The sequence below is a fragment of the Sardina pilchardus genome, chromosome 6 (genome assembly GCF_963854185.1).
Source record: "Sardina pilchardus chromosome 6, fSarPil1.1, whole genome shotgun sequence".
In the NCBI taxonomy this organism is placed as follows: Eukaryota; Metazoa; Chordata; class Actinopteri; order Clupeiformes; family Clupeidae; genus Sardina; species Sardina pilchardus.
This window is the reverse complement of record NC_084999.1, coordinates 18,773,303-18,789,158: the sequence shown is the minus strand read 5'-3', so window position 1 is coordinate 18,789,158 and position 15,856 is coordinate 18,773,303. Positions and strand designations below refer to the sequence as shown.

The 15,856-nt window shown below is 48.3% G+C and overlaps 1 protein-coding gene across 1 annotated transcript in view; it reads right to left on the bottom strand.

Moving 5' to 3' along the window:
* Positions 1–15,856, bottom strand: part of csmd3a (CUB and Sushi multiple domains 3a) — a 191,899-nt gene that overhangs the window by 28,935 nt on the left and 147,108 nt on the right. Inside the window, exons 55-59 of the mRNA XM_062539706.1 lie at positions 15,524–15,709; positions 13,728–13,901; positions 6,098–6,280; positions 4,429–4,605; positions 481–660 (exon numbers count right to left, since the gene is read on the bottom strand). Of these exons, the coding sequence (XP_062395690.1) occupies positions 481–660; positions 4,429–4,605; positions 6,098–6,280; positions 13,728–13,901; positions 15,524–15,709 (900 nt within the window). The remainder of the gene's footprint in view (positions 1–480; positions 661–4,428; positions 4,606–6,097; positions 6,281–13,727; positions 13,902–15,523; positions 15,710–15,856) is intronic.

Genomic DNA, 15,856 nt, shown 5'->3' with positions numbered 1-15,856 from the left:
AATGCTAGAGTAGGTCTGCCTGCGCTCGTCCAAGTTTCTCCCTGAGTAGAGGAGAGGAGAGGAGAGAGGGGGGGGGGGGGGGGGCCAGGGACTGAAAACAGAACGCCTATCTGCAGTACCTCTGGTCAGGTTTCGAGGTGGTCCATTCTGCCCGACGAACAATGACCAGCTGAATCAGCGGTCTTTGTTGTGAGGTGTTTCGAGTGTGTGTTGGTGTGTTTTTCTGTCTTTGGTGTGAGGTGCTCGAGTGTGTTTGGTGTGTTTTCTGTCTTTGTTGTGAGCTGCCGTATGGGTGTGTTTGTGTGTTTTCTACAGTTTTCAATATTCTTTTTGTTAGGCCCTTTGATTTAGTTTAAAAAACAAAAACAAAGAAAAAAACAGGGAATAAACTAATCGAACAACAAAGCCACAATAGGATCCAAGAACAATGCCCGAATGACGCCTGTGAGGTTGTCCTCGGCGTGGAGCTGGCCGGCATACCTTTGCAGGCGGGCAGAGGCTCGCTCCACGTGCCGTTGTGGGTGCAGGTGCGGCTCGGGCCGGAGCTGTTGGCCATGATGAAGCCCGGCTGGCACGCGAAGGTGACGTTCTGTCCGACGGTGAAGTCCTCTCCCAGGCGCAGGCCGTTGGCCGGGACGCCGGGGTCACTGCAGCTGATCACTAGAGCAGAGAGCACAACAACCGCAACACATCAGGCCGGGCCCTCTTGCAGTAAGAATGTGCATTTGGGTTTTAGTCACTAAGGGAATAACACAGACTGTGTCTGTGCTAGTGTCTTCATGGGAATGGAATACGAGCTGTGTCCTGTCAGTTATACTGCTCATGCACTTGTTTGTGTGTGTGTGTGTGTGTGTGTACCTGTGTGTCTGTGTGTGTGTGTGTGTGTGTGTGTGTGTGTGTGTGTGTGTGTGTGTGTGTGCGTGTGTACGCATGCGTTTATGTGTGTGTGTGTGTGTGTGTGTGTGTGTGTGTGTGTGTGTGTGTGTGTGTGTGTGTGCGTGTGTGCGTGCGTCTGTACGTGTGTGTGTGTGTGTGTGTGCGTGCGTCTGTGTGTGTGTGTGTGTGTGTGTGTGTGTGTGTGTGTGTGCTGTGTTCTCATCTGCTTTGCCAGGCTGCGTAGGCTTGCGGAGGGTGGCCCGATCCTCCCGCTGTTGCTAATAATAGCATTACCTATGGAGCAGACAGCACAGCGCGTTGGACTGCAGCGCGGCGCTATCACTCAAGCTAGCAAGGAGGTGATGAATCTGGCGAACGGCACAATCTGCGTTTGATCCTTCCGCTCGGTGATTGCTCTTGTTTCACGCGCTTGCTGTGTTGCCAGCCTCGTCAACTGGTGAACTGAATCACTGTAGCACGTTTACCGTGACCTCAAAGCCTGAACTCATTTTGGCTGCAGGGGGGTTGATAAATTAATTAAAACAACAACAGAAAAACAGTGAAATGAAAAACTTTAGCTTTTGTTTTATCTTGAGGCCCCAGTTGGTACATTCCCTCAGTAATATGCAAATTCGGGTTTATGGACCTTGAGAAACTGTGATAATTCCTTTTCAACATGCTACACATAGTTGTATTAGAAAGGACATTTATATGCAATGATCGTGTGTCCCATGACATCTAATAAATGTTAAGTTGGTGTGAAAACCTGCTCTGCTGGGCAATTTGTCCTGCTTGAGTAATCTAAATTAATGCATGATTGTGCTTCTTCTCTTTTCCAATCAGGAGTTTATTTATCTGGCTCCCGCACACACACACACACACACACACACACACACACACACACACACACACACACAGAGCATGTGTAAGTCTGTAGCCTCTTGAGCTTTGCTACTAGGGTAATACTGCACAATATGCGAAGAAAAATTAAAACACAAGACCTCCCCGAAACCTCATTTAGGCAAGACATTCATTACCAGCTTTAATGAAGGGCTCCCCTTTGCACTCTCAGACACGTGCTAACATAAAACCACCCACCCGCTCTCTCTCTCTCTCTCACACACACTCTCACACTCACACACTCACACACACTCTCTCTCTCTCTCTCTCTCTCTCTCTCCCATAGCCTTGCCATAGAGTGCGGGAGTAGAGAAGTTTTTCTGCATATAATTCCTAGTCTGGATAACTTCAAGCGGCGAGGACACCGGCACTAATAACGCATAGGTCAGAGGGAGTGGTTAATTGAATCTCATTCCAACAGCAGGTTTTTCCACCGACGGACACGCTCTGCCTCTCCAGCAGCTAATATTCACACGACTCTGCGACTCGACGCATTAAAAGTGTGTGAACATTCAAGAGCCACGCATATTTTACGTTCTTCTCTCTCTCTCTCTCTCTCTCTCTCTCTCTCTCTACCAAGACGAAATGAACACTGTCAACGAATATCACAGGGGAAAAAACCCAATAATCACCATTACATAAATACACACGTTAATATAACGCTATTTAGCATTAATCCGGGGAGATCCTCGCTTTATACTGCCGAAAGTGGGTCAGCAGAATTAACTGTTAGTGATACAAAGAAGTGATTTTGTTGAGTCTGTTTATGCAGTGGCGGACAGTGCGGTGGTGATGGGGGGGGGGAAGAGTTAAGCGATTCAGCTGCTTGAGAGTCTTTTTTTCAGGCACATTATTCTGTGCCATAACCAGGCTGCATTATTCATTTTGGCCAGGCTCCCTTCATTTTCACACCCAGTATAGATGGGAAAACTTTCCTGCCTTCTCAAAAGACAGGGGACTTTAAGAACTGTGTGTGTGTGTGTGTGTGTGTGTGTGTGTGTGTGTGTGTGTGTGTGTGTGTGTGTGTTTCCGCTCATATTGTTATATGGCTTTCATATTACAGAATTCACAGTGTGTTTGTAAATGTGTGTTTGTTTGCTCAAGCAGTTAATTTTTTGCATGTCATCGACCTGATTTATTTAGGTCATGATCTATATGGAGCTGTATTCAAGAAGGAGTCTGGACCCTTCAATGTGTGTGTGCATCATGCAAATCTGTGTCAGTATGCACATCTTGTGTGTGCATGAGCATGACTATGTGTGTGTGTGTGTGTGTGTGTATGTACTGTATGTGTGTTTAAATGAATGCGTTCATAAGTATGTGCAAGTGCATGCATGTGTGCAAGTTCTTGTGCGAGCATGCACATACTGTATGTGTGTGTGTATGTGTGTGTGCAAATTAAGGTGTGTATGTGTGTGCGTCTGCATGAGTATGCAAGTGCATGTGTGCACATCTGTGTGAGTACACAAATATGTGCACATATTTGTGTGCATATGCATGTTGGTATGGATGTGTGTGCATGAATGCGTGCATATGTGTGTGTGTGTGCATGTGTGTGTGTGCGCAAATGTGTGCGCGCTTGCGTGTGTTTGTGTGTTTGTGTGTGTGTGTGCGTGCATGTTTGTGAGTGAGTGTGTGTGTGTCTGTGTGTGCGTGCGCACGCGCGTGTCTCTGTGTGTGTGTGAGTGTGTGTGTGCATGCGTGCATGTATATGTGTGTGTGTCTCAAGCCGTAGGCTAATGAGGCTGACGCAAGGGCCTGTCTGGTGTCTATCAGCGCTAGTAGCTAGCGAGTCTCATTACCCTCGCCATCATCCAATGTCAATCCAGACACTCCATCCATTACCCCGGCGCAATGCATCACGGGACCGAGTGTCTTTGCTAATGACAGACAAGTGGCCCATTGATATTCACCGGCGACCCTCTTTGATCCCCCCCCGCTCATTATTGCGCCACCACGCGAGCATCAATCTTGCATTATTTGTCAGTCTGGGATGGATCCTCGTCTTCATTCCATTTTGGACATTACTCAAGCGTAGCTTGCTACTGAATCTCATTTTTCCGTATTAATGGGGGGGGGGATAGTTTTTTATTTATTTATCTATTTTTTTCGGGCTGCTTGATGAGTGGGGTATTTTTCTGTGTCAGAGCCAGACGCAGCCCACTCGGTTACCTGTGTTTATCCAGAGTGAATGGCAATCACAGCGGGTGTCCAGGAAAGGCATGCATCTCAATCCAGCGGATGTGCTGACTGGATCAAGTGTGTGTGTGTGTACCTGACAAATGGCCCACATTTAATTTGGATGGATGGAGCGGCAGAGGAGAGGCAAGAAGAGAAGGGGACTGTTTCTCCATCTGTTCTATTTCACAGAGGATTATAAGCCAGCTTTTGGAACAATGCAAGCGTGCGTGCGTGCGTGCATGTGTGTGTGTGTGTGTGTTTGTGTGTGTGTGCGTGAGCAAGAGAGGGGAACAAACTGAATGTGTGTGTTTGATGGATTACAGTGCAACAGAATGCTTGTATGTGAGAATGAATTACTGTAAGTGTGTGCGTGTGTGATGGTGTATTAGAGACAAAACTATGGATGTGTATCAAAAGGTGTGTGTGTGTGTGTGTGTGTGTGTGCGTGTGTGTGTAACTTGGCCCACTCACAGGTGCAGTTGGGCTCGGTGCCGGCCCAGGTGGCGTTGGCCAGGCAGGTGCGGGCGGGCGCCCCGGAGAGGCGGTAGCCGTCGGCGCAGGCGTACGTGATGGCGTGGGAGAAGGAGGTGGCGTCCGCGCGCGACACGCGCCCATTAGCGGGAGTGCCCGGGTTCCCACACTGCACCGCTGTGGACACGGGTGGACACTGATTAAAATATGCACACACGCGCACACACACACAGGCTCACACACGCACGCACGCGCGCACACACACACACTTACTGTATACAAGCTCATATACATGTACTCTGAGAAACACGCACAGAAACACACACACACACTCTCTCTGTATAAATCCCTCGTAAACACACACACACAGTTATACACAAGCTTATACTATACTGTACACATGTAATCACAGATACATGCAAAGAAACAGAAACACACACACACATTCTCTCTCTCTCAGTCTCTTGTAAACACACATACAGTACTCTCTCTCTCTCTCTCTCTCTCTCTCTCTCAATCTCTCTTAAACACACACAAACACAACTTAGTACAAATTGTCCTTGATATAATGCCAGATCAATAACATCAACATTGCAAATGAAATGGCCAAAAAAAAAAATCACTTCCCCCTTCCAGAGTTAACAGCCTCAAATGAACTAAATACAATGGCACACTCACACACGAGCCATCACTACAATTTAGCCTCAGAGGGCATTTCTTCCCATTGAGAGGTGGGTTGTAGCTCATACCCATTGCGATTCAGAGCACTACCCCCCCTCCCCCCCAGGTGTTTTCATGCCCCTCAGACAGAGCACCGGGGGTGGGGGGGGGGGGTGTAAAACAAGCTGTTGGCGAGGCCAGAGGAGAGCTCATCAGGCCCTGAGAGATGACCGCCCTCGGGTGGACGCGGCGGACCCCGGACGATCTGTAAATCTACTTTACTGCCGCTCGCTCACCGCGACAACCAATAACCTGTTACCCTGGTGATGGCATGGTCAAGGTGCAAGGGGCCAGAAAAAAGGGCTCGCTGCAACAAAAGCAAGACCCATCAAACGGTAACAGCCTCCAGATATGAGGGGAAACATGGGCGATTTCCCATTTCCTTCAGTAAGTGAAATGCAGCGCATTTACAGTGACACGTCGCCTTCTAAAATATCTGAGCAGAGAAAACCGAATCTGTAAAATCGATTTGGGCTTACTGCAATAACCTGCAATAAGGCGGCTAACATCGTAAACAGCACAAACGAGTTGAACACGACTACAGCCACCTCATAACACAGAGGAGCCACAAAGTGCCGTCAAAACCACAGACGCCTGTGTGATTCACTCAATTATTTTTATTTTTGTCAGTAAGAAAATGAAATAACACTTTTGTGCTTCAAAGTTCATCCACTGTCTTCCCTCTTTACTTCTATTTTTCTTACTCTCGCTAAGCTAACCTGTTCTTTTCTCTCAGCAGAAGGGTATATGTGTGTGTGTGTGTGTGTGTGTGTGTGTGTGTGTGTGTGTGTGTGTGTGTGTGTGTGCATGTGTGTGTGTGTGTGTGTTTGTGCGTGTGTGTGTGTGTGTGTGTGTGTGTGTGTGTGTGTGTGTGCATGTGAATGTGTGTGTGTGTGTGTGTGTGTGTGTGTGTGTGTGTGTTCGTGTGTGTGTGTGCGTCACGGCTTACGTTTGCAGGTGGGCTGCTTGCCCGACCAGGTGCCGTTGGGGAAGCAGATGCGCTCGGCTGAGCCGTAGAGCGTGTGGCCCGTGTGGCAGGTGAAGCGCACCTTGCTGCGGAGCTGGAAGCTTCCGGCCTCACGGCTGGCGTGCGCCGGCGTGCCGGGGTCCCCGCAGCTCCCCGAGCTCTCCCCTGCACAGAGACAGATAGAGAGAGAGAGAGAGAGAGAGAGAGAGAGAGAGAGAGAGAGAGAGAGAGGAGGAGGGAAAGAAAACAGGAGACTGGGTCATATGTGTGGCAGTATATGTGTGTGTGTGTGTGTGTGTGTGCGTGTGAGAGAGACAATGGGAGAAAGGAGATGGAGAGAGAAAAACCGGAGAGTGGGGAAAAGAGAGAGAGAGAGAGAGAGAAAGAGAATGAGAGGTGAATAAAGATGAGGGGAGGGGGAGAAACAGTGAGGAGAGAGAAGAGAGAATGGGAGAAGGAGATGGGCGAGAGAGAGAGAGATGGGAGAGAAAGAGCGAAAGAGAGAGAGAGAGAGAGAGAGAGAGAGAGAGAGAGAGAGAGAGATGGGAGAGAAAGAGCGAGAGAGAGAGAGAGAGAGAGAGAGAGATGGGAGAGAAATAGCGAGAGAGAGAGAGAGGGAGAGAGATGGGAGAGAAAGAGCGAGAGAGACAGGGGAAAGTGAATGACATATAAAATGGATGTGTGAGAAAGAGACATTGATAGAAAAGTAGGCAGAGACAGAAAAAGAGAAAGGGGAACAAAGAGAAGAAAGGGAGTGGGGGAGAGAGAGTGTGAAAGGTGGAAGAAGTGATAGAGAGAGAGAGAGAGAGAGAGAGAGAGAGAGAGAGAGAGAGAGAGAGAGAGAGAGAGATGGAGACGTTGACAGAGGGGTGCTGAAGGAGAGCTCCTGCTGAGTAACAGGCAGCTTATTACTACAGCGGGTCTCTGCGCTGGCTATGATATCAGAGCCAGACTCCTGAATCTGATTTGCACCTCCGGCGAGGCTAAAGACACAGGCTGGAGACACGGAGGTGTTCACCGCACACCGGCGCAGGAAAGAAAGAGGGGAGAGTTATAAACATGTCAGGGCAGGTGTGCTGTCCACGTCAATACAGAGTCCAGACATGTCTCCTTGCATGTGTCTCTTGACACCCGGGGTCAACTTGATTTCCTTTTTGGACGAAGGGAATTGATTTGTGTGTGTGTGTGTGTGTGTGTAAGAGAGAGAGAGAGAGTGTGTGTGTGTGTGTGCGCGTGTGTGTGTGTGCGTACAGTATGTGTGTGTGTGTGTGTGTGTTTTAAATATCTGCTGTGGGGAATCAGCAGAAGCACACACGCACACTTAAACATCCACACACACATACATTATACAACAGTGATAGAAAACGTTAGCACTAGATTACCTTGTTGTTTGTACGTGTATAAATAATGCATGTGTGTGCTGAACAGGAATGGTAATGATACCCATGTAAGATCATAAAGGCCCTCTGGATGTAGCCATGGACGTATGGGACAGAATATCAATTTAGAAAGATAAAGACAACTTAACAATTCAACATTTATTTCAATTTGTTTAAAGATAAATCACAGAGATTACCATTGCATGTGTGGAATTGAAAAACCCTTAAAGGCACACTATGCAGGTTTCAGTATTCTTGGCGACTACAGTATAAAGCTCCCTTTAGAGCAGTGTGGAAAAGCAGACCTTTTCCTTTCCACCCATCTGCCGTTTTCCTTAAGATGTTGATTTTAACTGTGATTTAGCTAATGGTACAGACCACACCCACCCCTGTAATGGTTTAGCCCAAGTTAATTGGGTGATTGCCTAGCCTATTTAAAGGCAGGCTTATTTCACACAAGGGACACAATAGACTGGAAACACAGGAGAACTAGGAAGGAGCATTCAGAGGTCCAGAAATCAGGGAAGTCGTGAAGGTTAATGTTTGTTTGTTTAATTTGAAGTTAACCTTGCTTGCTGTGAGGCAAGGGTTGAATGTGGTCCAATGTTGGACAGGGAGCCTCAAGAGTAGGTTCCGGTTGCCTAGTTTAAGGGCACGTTTACATGGGTGTGCGTCGACTGAAGAACCCTGCATTTCATGTTTGGACCCTGATTCTTCCTGGATCTCGCTGCTAGTATGGACATAAATAAATTGCTATATTTTTGTAATGAACTGCTGTCTCCTGCTGCCTCCTTCCCTCCACACCACCTAATCCAATGCGCGCACCTCCCTCAACGTGAGGTGGCCGCCTCACTTTCTCACAAGCAGCAATATATTTATATGTTACTTTGTTGTTGTAAATAGCAAATTAGTGATGACTTGTCCCCCTGCACACAATGCAAATGCTTTTGTGGTGGAGGTGAAGGATTAACAACAGGGAAAGACAATCTCCAAAGAGCTATATCTAACAAGGTAATGTTTCACGACTCTTGGGAGCAGGGTGCTGCTCTTGGAAGTTGCATGGCTGGTTTTGTCGGTAGGTAGGGACATCGCTACGTATATGCTGTATAGCTATGCTACGGTGAACGATTACAAGTTCGTTAACCATCAAACTCCACAGCAAATCTTGCATGGTGTACCTTTAAGGTTACGGCAGGCTTATGTGCTTGCAGGATACAGTTCTTTCTGTTATGCTAACACATTATACTCTGTGTGCAGTAGCCTGCATGTCTCATTCCTCTAGCTGCAGGCTTTTTTTTTATGCTAGAGGCAGCAATACAAGACAGGGGGAGGCAGAGTGATGCGCTTTGTGTGTGACAGCCATTTCAAAGAGCTCTTTGCACAAATGAATCTGATGGGGCTTCAGGAGTGAGAGCAGGATGTTAATGGAGGTGAAACACAGCTGTAGTTGCAGCGCAAAAAAAAAACGTCAAAGAGAGGTATCATTTTAATCACACCACAGTCGGGAAAATGGCTGCAAAAATATGGTATGGATATAAATGAGTCACTGTGCCTCACTTTCGTACCACCTGAAATGTGTTAGGGAGTCAATGATGCAAATTACTCTGAGATTTATTTCACTTACAATGTTGTAAACATGTTATTTTGCCCACTAGCCAAGCATATAGAGACTATCATTACATTTTCACAGGCAATAACACTTTTCTCCTCATTAATGGGGCTCCATATCTGATTCTCTTGTGGGTATTTGTGTATTAGTACACACATATGCAGAAAGCCTACACATAACTATTAAGGCAAGACGCCATTAACAAGCAGGCAAAGTAAATAAAAAATTAAATAAGTACCGCTGTGTCCGGCATAATATCCTCGTTGACCTGGATTAAAGCCCAATTAATTACATGTGCGGTGTGTGAGCGCTCTCTGTGCGTGGTGTGTAACGCTTCGTGGAAAGCGTGTTTCCCGTGTGCAGCGATCTGTCTGGCCCCTCGGGAAACCACTTATCCCGTGATTGAACGTAGCCGGGGGCGATCCCCCTCCGAAGCGCTTCCCCACGCGTGGCCGCCGCCGTCCCCGCTGCACTAAGGCGTCTCGGGCCGCAATGTCCGCGCGAGCGAGCGTGTGTGTGTGTGTGTGTGTGTGTGTGTGTGTGTGTGTGCTGTGTCATCCGGCCCTTTGTTCATAAATAAATGGAGACGTGGCAGCACTCCACCCCCTCGCAGGCTTTCTTCCCACAGAAGAAGAAGAAGGGAATCTTGTTATTCTTTTTTTTCCTCTCTTTCGTCTCATCTCATCTCTGTCTCTCTCTCTGTCTCTGTCTCTCTCTTTCTCTCTACCCTCCCTGCTCCCCATTTGAAATCTAGGACATGACTTCCCCTTTTCAAGGTAGATGAGAGGACGTGTTTCGGCTCATTTTAACCGCCACTTCACATGGTATGGTGACACACACAGACACACATACTCGCAGAGAGAGAGGGAGAGAGAGAGGGGGAGAGAGAGAGAGAGAGAGAGAGTGTGTGTGTGTGTGTGTGTGTGAGTGTGTGTTGAGAAGCTGGTTAGAGTGAGGAAGCAGTCATATTCACTGGGGGAAGCCCCGCCCTGGCCCACTGCTGATTGTGCCGACTCAGAGACGAGAGGAGTCAAGGTGGGACGAGGTTGGTTTAATACCCACTTTAGAATGCGCTCCCTCAGTATATTTACTGTTTAGGCATTTAGCCGAGGCTCTTATCTAGAGTGACTTACAGACCAATTACAGGCTTAACTCGGGGTTAAGTGCTCAGGCCACCGCGGTGCACAGCCACAGGCAAACCCAGGCAAAGCCACAACTTGTTGGCTTCCGCTTGGAGGCCTTAGTTCGCTATCTACAACACCATCACCACATGTTTGTGTGGGATGTCTTGGTACAAAAACATGGACAGTCCATCCTGTACGAGGGTTCGCACTGTGTTCTGACAGAGGGACACCCTCTGAAGGTCTTCCACACACTTGCGCATTACATGCAGTTGGCCTATGTAATGGCTATACTCTGCTCGCCAACACAGTCCCTGAGTTCGGAACATCCACCCATAATCTCTACGTCGTGCGCTAAACTGAATCGGGAATAACCACCAGGCACTCACTTTTTTTAGTGCACTCGGTGGTCAACGAGGGGATGTTTCAAACACAGCGACTGTAATCCACCACAAGTTCAACTGACAATCCATCATCTCTCCCGTTTCAATTTGTCCAGAGTGGTTTGATGACACCCTATCCAGGTGCTTCTCGCTGTCCATTGTGCTTCTCTACGAGGCCACACCGCTCTTTGCCTGTGCGTAGGCACTCAACCCACTTGTGGCACAGATAGGCTCAACTCTCATTCAAGCCCGATGACCTTGTATTAGGTGAGAGGTGCGATTAAGTTTACAGCGCTAACTAACTAACAAGCACACACTTGCAGTTTTCTTAGGTCATTTGATAACTTGAGCAGCATAAAAGTTACTAAGAGAGCAAACTGGTGTAATTGGTTGCCAAGTTCCCAAGGCCAAGGACACACAGGGCGTGCGAGTGTTTCATGCCGAGGTTGACATTAGCTCCTTCATATGTATATATATCCTCATAATCATATGGAGAGACGAGCCAATTGGTTTGTTCTTCATCGTTTTGTTGACTCGGGTCAACGCTGCCGTCATCTGCACGTGCAGATGAAAGAAATAGCCACGGCGTACCGTGCCGTGCCGGCGTTCCTGATGAGAGCTCGTTTGCTCGAAACTTTTCCCAGGCAAGAGGAAGGTGAGGCAACTCTCGGCGTGCTCCTGCGACAGCTCCGACTCCCGCTAATTGGAACAGGGCTTGGGTGAGAAGCCTCCGTCCACCCACACCACCTCGCACTCGCAGACGCATAATGAGGCTTTGAAGGTTGGAAGTTACGCAAGACGTGAGCCGGGGAGCGCGCGGGGGGGGGGGGGTGGGCGGGTGTGTTGGGGGTGTGGGAGTAAGTAAGTAAGGGAGGAAGGAAGGAGAGGCAGAAAGAAACAGAAATACAGAAGGACAAACAGACAGGATGGAATGAAGGGATGAAGGGAGGGAGGGAAGGAGGACAGGAAAATGGCTCAACTCGGTGGCCCCTGACAGTCACTCATCCGGAGCACGTCATCGATCTGCTTCCGTGTCGCCGTGTCTTGCCAGAGCCCTCGGAGGACCCCACGCTGTGCCAGCGCCGTTGGCCGTCAGCGCTCCACCCCAATGTGCTCCGTCTAGATAAGCCATCTTTGGGCCGAACACGGCGCAAGGCGCTAGCTATGTTGCGGATTGCTTAACGAGTTAAACACGAAAAAAGGTAGCTCGCCTGAACGTCGACCAAAAAAAAACAAAACAACAACAACAAAAAAACGTTGTCAACTCACCTTGCGCTGACTTAGAGAGAAAAAAAATCGCCGATACCTACTGCACCTTGCGGTGGCGCAAGCCGAGCCCCAAGTGTTTCATTTCATGTCGTGGCGGGGCTCACCTGGGACACAGGGGAAGGGCGTTACAGGCTAATGATGCTGAACGTGGGGGAGGAAAGCCCCACTGATCCCTGGCAATGCTTCTTCCAACTGGAACATCAAAAACTATGCAGAGGGGCCCGGGAATAATCATAGAGAATACACAAGTACTTTCCCCCACCGGGTTTCGGAGAATCCCAGTGTGCTCCCCAGCACAGTGCAATTCCCCCCACACAGTAAAGAAAGAGGGGGAAAAAAGAAAAATCCTCGCTTGCGCTTCCTCCTCTTATTTTTTGGGTCAATGAATTCACTCAATTCACAGCCTGTGGAAAAGTCTGCGTGTGTGTGTGTGTGTGTGTGTGTGTGTGTGTGTGTGTGTGTGTGTGTGTGTGTGTCTGAGAGTGTGTGTGTGTGTGTGTGTGTGTGTGTGTGCGCGCGCTTGTGCCTGTAGTGAGGACGTGCTGTGCTGTGCTTTTGGTGGGTGAACTTTTCCCGGAGAAGTGGGTTTGGTTTGGCAGCAGGAGGAGTGAGACAAAATGGTGGCCATATCGGGTCAGAAAACAGCAGATGTGAGAACAGAAGGAAGCAGGTGGCTTTGAAGTTAGAGACAGAGAGACAGAGCAGAGAGAATGAGAGAGAGAGAGAGAGAAACAGAGAGACAGAGAGAGAGACAGATGGAGAAGAGACCAGAGAGAGAGAGGCGAAAGATACAGACAGAGAAGAGACCACAGAGACACCCAGAGAGGAGGGAGAGACAGAGTGAGAGGGAGGAGGAGAGATGGAGGGAGATGGAGGGAGGTGGAGAGGAGAGACCAGAGAGACAAAGCAGAGAGAAACAGACAGAGAAGAGAGCAGAGAAGGGGAGAAGATTCAGAGAGAAATGGAGAGAGTGAGACAAGGAGACGCATCCAGACACAGATAGACAGAGAGAGAAGGAATAAAAGAGAGAGATAGAGAGACGTGGCCAGAGATGGAAAGAACAAGAGAGAGGACGAGAAAGGGGAAACGAGTGAACAGTTGGTAAGGAGTGGTAATTGCAACTGCAGTCATTAAAAGCTTTTAGACATGTGGGGTGGTATTATCAGGCTTACCAGTCAATATTACAGAGTCGCTCGCCAAACCAAACACAACAACATGATCATTATGTGTGCATTCGTTTCAATGTGGGAGCCATGCGCTTGCATATGTGTGTTGCATATGCATGAGTATGTGTGTGCATGCGTGTGACCATGTGTGTGAGTGTGTGAGTGAGAGAGAGAGAGAGAAAGAGATAGAGAGGGAGCGAGGAAGTTGGAGAGGGAGATGGAAAGAGAGAGAGATATACTGTAATGTATAACTGCATGCAAATACTTCATATCCCTAAGTATATTCATTAATATGTGTCTGACACTAATAATGAATGTCAATGCACAACATTAAGTATTTGTACATGTGCCTGTCTGTGTGTGTGCACAAATATTCAGTGTGTGTGTGTGTGTATGTCTTCTGTGTGTGCGTGTGTGTGTGACACTGTGACTGTCAGTATGTCAGTATGCTTCCAAACCCCTATTCTAGTTGCAAAACACGTAGCATATTCATGTGTGTGCACTCATGTGGATATGTATTCCTATGTGTGTGTGTTTGTGTGTGTGTGTGTGAGAGAGAGAGTACTGTATGTATGTGTGTGTAGTACGTGTGTGAGAGAGAGAGAGAGAGAGAGAGAGAGAGAGAGAGAGCGTATGTGTGTGTGTGTGTGTGTGTGTGTGTGTGCGGGCGCGTGTCAGCTCGCACCTGAGCAGTGTGGCAGCGGGGCGCTCCAGTGGCCGTTGAGCTGACAGGTGCGCGACGTCTCGCCCACCAACTCGCGCCCGCTGGAGCAGGCGTAGTGCACGCTGGCGCCGAACGTGAACTTCTCCCCAATCAGCACCCCGTGAGGGGGCACCCCCGGGTGACCGCAGTCAATCTCTGCAACGACACAAGAGCCCAGAATAGTCCTCAGAGTCAAACAGAAATAAATAGAGCCGCCCACCACAGCAAGGTCCTGAATACTTACATTTTATGACAGGAAAATGGGTCTTTTAAAGGGACATACAATACATACGTTCTTTTGAGGGACTACAGCATGTGTATCCTTTTGAGGGACGACAATATGTGCATCCTTTTGAGGGACTACAGTATGAGCATCCTTTTGAGGGACTACAATATGTGCATCCTTTTGAGGGACTACAATATGTGCATCCTTTAGAGGGACTACAATATGTGCTATCTTTTGAGGGACTACCATATGTGCATTCTTTTGAGTGACTACAATGTGCATCCTTTTGAGGGACTGCAATATGTGCATCCTTTTGAGGGAATGAGGGTTATGGAACTGTTATATGGAACTATAGACAAAGCATCGGAACTCTTTTCTTGAGACAGACATCTTCCAACTTGGACAGTACCTAACTCCCAGTATTAGCTATGGACATATAACCCCAACTCATCTCGGCAGTAATATTGTCTGCAAAGAGGAAGATAAAACACTGCGGGAATACTTTCATCTTCCAGTCGACTTGCACTCTCCGCACTCAACTCTGTCAAGTTTGATTTGGGATCGGACAGCAGAAATGCAATGTTACATCTATTTTAATCTAACGCTATGCTTGTGAAAGCGGTTTGCAGGTGCGATGGCAACCGGCACTCACGTAAAATGATTCTGAGAGGCATTAATGATGGACCAGAGGCAATTTACAAACGTTTCTGATCCCACAAAAAAAAAACAGGCACCCACAGACACACAGACACAAACACACACACAGAGAGAGAATGAGAGAGACAGAGAGAGAGTGAGAGCGATAGAGAGAGCGAGAGAGAATGAAACACACCGAGTTGGATAGACTGACAACAATATTCTCTCACAGAGCTCAGTACCAACGTCCCTCAGCTCATTCATTTACCATTCAAATTCCACCTGATGTAACCACACTGCTGTGCACAGAGAGGAAGGACAAGTCAGGCCTCTCTTTCTTTCTCTCTCTCTCTCTCTCTCTCTCTCTCTCTCTCTCTCTCACTCCGACTCCTGTGCGCATTCTCTCTTTCAAGCTTTTGGGAACCGGTGTCCGCGCGTCAGGAGTGCTTGTCAGAGACCCCGGGTTCTGATCCAATTAGTCCACGGGATGTCCATTACAAAAGGGAAAGGCAGCGGCCAATTAGCGCCTCGCGGCCAGGCGGCCCTCTCTCAACCAGAGCCAACCCGCTGGCGAACCACCTACATAATCAGTGCTTGACCCCCCTCGACCTCGCATTCATTACATGTTTTAAAAATAAAACACTGGGCGATGATGACTGATGTTGGGCAAAAATAAAAGAAGAGAGAGAGTGTGTGTGTGGGGGTAGGGGGGGGGGCTATGCTAATGTTAGCTAGCTGTTGTAGCCGTGGGCTCTGCAAGGTTTTTTTTTTTCAAATAGCACCAACACGATTCTGGCTGTGTGGAGGCTTAAAAGCTCAGCCGGGGGGTCAGAGCAACACAAGAGACCCACTCCAGGAGCAGGCGGCGCTACACAGAGAGGCTTAGGGGGCTGGAGAACAAGAGGAGTTGACTCACCGATGCACTCCGGCAAGGGCTTGTCCCAGTAACCCGTCGGCTGGCAAGTAAGCACGGACGACCCGAACAGGTAATAGCCAGGATTGCAGTCGTACGAGACCACGGTTCCAAAGGTGAAATTGCCGTGCTCGATTTTGCTCTGCCTGATTGAGTTGGCTGGGATTCCCGGGTCAGTGCAGTTGACCACTAGAGGAAGAAAATGGAGGTTGAGATAAAAAAAAGAGGACAAATGTAAGTGGCAATAAAATATACACATCAGTCAGGCTGCACTTTAAAAAATATTACAGTCTGGGCTACAGAGGCACTTTAACCGGCAGCGTAAACAGAGACTGT